The sequence below is a fragment of the Musca vetustissima genome, unplaced genomic scaffold (assembly GCF_032173495.1).
Source record: "Musca vetustissima isolate MV318-11 ecotype Yass unplaced genomic scaffold, APGP_CSIRO_Mvet_v1 utg194128, whole genome shotgun sequence".
NCBI classification, from domain to species: Eukaryota; Metazoa; Arthropoda; class Insecta; order Diptera; family Muscidae; genus Musca; species Musca vetustissima.
In genome coordinates, this window is record NW_026875648.1 from 1 (window position 1) to 5,531 (window position 5,531).

At 35.7% G+C, this 5,531-nt stretch overlaps 1 protein-coding gene across 1 annotated transcript; it reads left to right on the forward strand.

Annotated features, from left to right (window-relative positions):
• Positions 1 to 2,197: 2,197 nt before the first annotated feature.
• On the forward strand, positions 2,198 to 5,100 carry LOC133338162 (lipase 3-like). Its single transcript, XM_061546344.1, has 4 exons — positions 2,198 to 2,317; positions 3,911 to 4,645; positions 4,711 to 4,782; positions 4,852 to 5,100. Exons 1-4 carry the CDS (start codon positions 2,198 to 2,200, stop codon positions 5,098 to 5,100), a joined length of 1,176 nt encoding a protein of 391 aa, XP_061402328.1.
• Positions 5,101 to 5,531: the final 431 nt, after the last annotated feature.

The following is a 5,531-nucleotide window of genomic DNA, read 5'->3' on the forward strand; positions in this document are numbered from 1 at the left end:
AATCACATTCCGAGTCGATTGATGCATTTCCGTCCCTCCGTCTTCTGATGTTAAATTGCAAAAAATTGCAGGTCATATTTATAATCCGATTTCGATGAAATTTGGTACAGCTCATTTATTTGGCCCAAGGACGAACCCTATTGAAATTGGGAAAAATCGGTTCAGATTTAGATATAGCTTGCATATATATATTTTCGTCCGATTTAATGTAAATGGTGCACCAAGGTTCATATATAACATTCGATATGGACGAAATTTGGCACAGCGTACTGTATTAAGTCTGGAATGATGTGTACAGAGATTCGTGGAAATCGGTTCAGATTTAGATATAGCTCCGATTTAAGGTAAATGGTGCACCAAATTCCACGAAATTTGCCATAGCGTAATTAATTTAGTCTAGAGTGTTGAGTTGTAAGTTAGTCAGATATAGCTTCAGTATATATTTTCCGTCCGATTTAATGTAAATGGTGCACCAAAGTCCCTAAATATATTTCAATTTGCGCGAAATTCGGCATAGTGAACTAAATTAAGACTAAAATTATGTGTACAGAGATTCGTGGAAATCGATTCAGATTTAGATATAGCTTCCATATAAAATTTCGTCTGATTTAATGCAAATGATGCACCAAACTCCTAATGTTTGTCCGATTGACACGAAATTTTGACAACGTATGCAATCAGGTCAGGTCAATGTCGACAATTGAGATGAAAGAGGGACCAATATATACCTGGGCTTTGCCATGTTAAAGCAAATCAGAGTCGTTGCTTGGTATCTATCATCCCCAACGCCAACCTTAGAAAAGCTATATTTTTTCTAAAAAAATGTAAACATTTCGTTAACATTACAACTAGTTTCTTACTTCCATCTTTGCGCTCATATCGTCCTATATTTTTTGTTTTGACAAAAACAAATGTGTTCCTCCCAAGAAAAAAAAAAACACCAACACCATTATTCATTACTCGGACTTAGGGGTTTTTTGGTTTCGCCCTACGTCTCTCCCCACGCTTGGTGGTTGTTACTTTTGCAACAGTCTGTTTGACTGCTTCTCTGTTTACAAGCGGCGTCTCTGCACTTATACGATTATGGCTAGTTTTGCATTGTTGTATAAAATTCGCATATGTATTTTCCAAATTATTTCGATAGTGTTGATGCGAGCATCAAGTCCAACCGAATTTTTTACATTGTATAGACGGATAAACACAAGACAAGAAGACAGACAAAACATAGAAGAAAACATAAAATACAAGCGACAAAGATGTTCTGTGCCACAGAAAACTCAATACCACCAATCACATTCCAATGCTGTTTTTATCACTCTCTCTCTCTATATATATCTCTCCGACAAGAAGCCAGTATTTAAAGTTTTAATAAATTGTATTCTAGAAATCCGGACATTGTTCTGAACACTATTCATTTTTTTAAATCACCTGCAAAACACTTTTGATTGGTGGGTCTCATGTTGGGCGCCATTTAAGAAAACTTTAATGCGTAATGAAGTCGTCTTAAGTAAAGTATGAATCCGATAACATTGTTGTCTAATCAAAAATATGAATTTCTAAAATATGCATCTTTTATATATATATATATATATATATGAATAATTAATCTGATTTATGGTTCCTTCATAAACAAATGTACAGGGGGTAATAGAGGCAGGTTTCAATCACATAGAAATAAATAAATATGTAATCGGTAGGTATTTTTATAATACTCGAACGGTTAGTTTAATTTTCAAGAGCCCCCATAAATATTAGCAACCGATAACGTAATACCTTACTGGAGGTAAGTTGAGGTAAACAAAAAACCAAGGGAGACACTAAACACAAAATAGAAAAAACGAAACGAAAATTAATAAAAATCAATAACAACAAACATAAAATGCCTGGAGTAATGGGGAAAACAAAAAACTCCAACAACAAACTATACCAAGTTATTGATGTTAGGCGGAATGAGGAAAAAAATAACTAGGTTATTAATGGAAAGGTTATGGTTATGGCCGACGACGACAACTCGGCTGGGAAGTTATTTGACAACAAATTGTCTATAAAAAGCAGAGAAACAAAATTATTAATTATAACTTTAAATAGCAATGCTAGAAGCCGAACATAATTATAGTAACAACAACAACATCGATTTTGTGGAGAGGAAAATTGAATTTTGAAAATGAAATTGACATTAATTGGAATTTATTGCGCAATGATTGCAGTAGCATCATTGGCGACCGCAACAGGACTTGCCGCTGCAATGGGAAATCCTAAAATTCTGGATTATTTTCAACAACCGGGAAAACATTTGCGGCTCAGTCGCAAGACAACAGTAAGACCACAAACAATCTTCAGGACACTTTTCTATAAAAAAACATCATCAGGACAAATTGAGGACAATTTTTTTCTATAGAAAAAAATTCGTCAGGACCCTGAGGACAATTTTTTTCTATAGAAAAAAATTCGCCAGGACCCTGAGGACAATTTTTTTCTATACAAAAAAATTCGTCAGGACCCTGAGGACAATTTTTTTCTATAGAAAAAATTTCGTCAGGACCCAGAGGATAAGTTTTTCTATAGAAAAAATTTCGTCAGGACCCTGAGGACAATTTTTTTCTATAGAAAAAAATTCGTCAGGACCCTGAGGACAATTTGGTTCTATAGAAAAAAATTCGTCAGGACCCTGAGGACAATTTTTTTCTATACAAAAAAATTCGTCAGGACCCTGAGGACAATTTTTTTCTATAGAAAAAAATTCGTCAGGACCCTGAGGACAATTTTTTTCTATACAAAAAAATTCGTCAGGACCCTGAGGACAGTTTTTTTCTATAGAAAAAAATTCGTCAAGACCCTGAGGACAGTTTTTTCTATAGAAAAAAATTCGTCAGGACCCTGAGGATAAGTTTTTCTATAGAAAAAATTTCGTCAGGACCCTGAGGACAATTTGGTTCTATAGAAAAAAATTCGTCAGGACCCTGAGGACAATTTTTTTCTATAGAAAAAAATTCGTCAGGACCCTGAGGACAATTTTTTTCTATACAAAAAAATTCGTCAGGACCCTGAGGACAATTTGGTTCTATAGAAAAAAAATCGTCAGGACCCTGAGGACAATTTTTTTCTATAGAAAAAAATTCGTCAGGACCCTGAGGACAATTTGGTTCTATAGAAAAAAAATCGTCAGGACCCTGAGGACAATTTTTTCAATAGAAAAAAATTCGTCAGGATCCTGAGGACAATTTTTTCTATAGAAAAAATTTCGTCAAGACCCTGAGGATATTTTTTTATTGGAAAAATTTCGTCAGGACCCTGAGGATATTTTTTTCTTTGGAAAAATTTCGTCAGGACCCTGAGGATATTTTTTCTTTAGAAAAAATTTCGTCAGGACCCAGAGGATATTTTTTTATTGGAAAAATTTCGTCAGGACCTGAGGATATTTTTTTCGTTGGAAAAATTTCGTCAGGACCCTGAGGATATTTTTTATTGGAAAAATTTCGTCAGGACCCTGAGGATATTTTTTTCATTGGAAAAATTTCGTCAGGACTCTGAGGATATTTTTTTCTATACAATAAATATCGTCAGGACCCTGAGGACAATTTTTTGCTATAGAAAAAAAATCGTCAGGACCCTGACACTGGACACTGAGTATTCTTTTTTTTTCTATAGAAAAAAAATCGTCAAGACCCTGAGGAAATAGTTTTCGTAAGGACGCAGAGAATATTTGTTTCCATAAAAGAATTTCGTCATCACACTGAAGATGTTTGTTTCTATAGAAATTTGTCAGAGTTGTGAGGGTAATTTTTTCTATAGAAAAAAATCGTCAGAACCCTGGGGAATTTTTTTCTGAAGATGACTTTTTTCTATAAAAAAATCATCAGGTCCCAGAAAAATCTTTTCCTTAGAAGTCTGATAATTTTTTTGCTTTTAGATCGATCGTATCCTCGACACAGGTTACCCATGTGAGGAGCATGAGGTGGAAACCGAGGATGGTTACTTCCTCAAAATCTATCGGATTCCCAGTTCTCCCAAATTTGTGTCAAATTCATCCTTACAACACCGCCCAAAGGTATTATTGGAACATGGTTTGATGGGTACCTCTGATACTTGGATATTGAATGGACAGGACAATAGTCTCCCCTTCCTGCTGGCAGACCGTGGTTATGATGTGTGGCTGGGAAATGTCCGAGGAAATTTATATGCTCGGAAACATCGATCGCTAAGCATACACGATGGTCTGTTTTGGCGTTTCAGTTGGCATGAAATTGGTTTCTATGATCTGCCAGCAACAATTGACTATATTCTAAAAAATATAACCGATCCGCAAGAGAAGTCCTTACACTATGTGGGCCACTCACAGGGTACAACCATTGTGACGGTATTAATGTCAATGCGTGAAGAGTATCAGCAGTATTTGAGAACTGTGAATTTATGGTCTCCGGTAATATTTTTGGATAATACCGAAAATCGTTTACTGAAAGTCCTGAGTCCCTATATGGGTTATTATAATATCATTACGGAGAAATTTAGTCGTCAGGAATTTGTACCCTTTAATGAGCTGTTTGATCAGCTGAAATATTCGGCGTGTCAAAAGGAATCGAAGCTGCATGGATTCTGCTCTCCACTGGCCCTGATGGTAGAGGGGACATTTCGCAATAAGAATAGGGTAAGTAAAGTAGGAATATTGGGACCTGGAGAGATTATTGACGAATTATTTTCTGCTCCTTTAAGACCGCTTTAGAATTGTGTTTGGAAACCCATCCGGGTGGCATTTCAACGGAACAATTTCTGCACTATATGCAGGTTATTTATTCGTCGGAATTTCGACAATATGATTTTGGGTTATTTGAAAATTTTGCACGTTATTCTCAGGCCTATCCCCCACGTTATCCTTTGGAGAGAATCCACAAGCTGTTGCATATTTGGTATAGCAGGGGAGACCAAACCGTGAAGCCAGTAGATGTACAACGTTTTGTTGCCGGAATGCCTGCGGTTATTACACATCGTATCGCCGATGATAATTGGTCGCATGGTGATTATATGTTCGCCTCAAATGTTCGACAGAAGGTTAATGAACCCTTGATTGCGGTTCTGGATGATTATGAGAGAAATAAAAAATAAAATTAAGACGGTTAAAGAAAGTTTGTATTGGATACTCAAGGAAGTTAGGAAGTTCTAAATGTGTATAACCTATTGTCTTCAGGGTACTGACGATTTTGTGTCCTGACTATTTTTTTCAATAGAAAAAAATATCCTTATTATTCTATAGTAAAAATTATCCTCACGGTCCTGACGATTTTTTTTCTTTTGTAAGAATTGTCCTATGGACCGGACCATTTTTTCTATGGAAAAAATTATCCTCAGGGTCCTGACGATTTTTGTTCTATAGAAAAAATTGTCCTCAGGGACCTGACGAATTTTTGTTCTATAGAAAAAATTGTCCTCAGGGACCTGACGAATTTTTTTCTATAGAAAAAATTGTCCTCAGGGACCTGACGAATTTTTTTCTATAGAAAAAATTGTCCTCAGGGACCTGACGAATTTTTTTCTAT

What these genes read in the sequence shown, in the direction of transcription:
- LOC133338162 (XM_061546344.1), top strand. Translation starts at nt 2,198, where the DNA reads ATGATTGCAGTAGCATCATTGGCGACCGCAACAGGACTTGCCGCTGCA. An exon ending in CATTTCGCAATAAGAATAGG is followed by an intron (nt 4,646 to 4,710) that starts GTAAGTAAAGTA and finishes TGCTCCTTTAAG; the next exon opens with ACCGCTTTAGAATTGTGTTT. An exon ending in AATTTCTGCACTATATGCAG is followed by an intron (nt 4,783 to 4,851) that starts GTTATTTATTCG and finishes CGTTATTCTCAG; the next exon opens with GCCTATCCCCCACGTTATCC.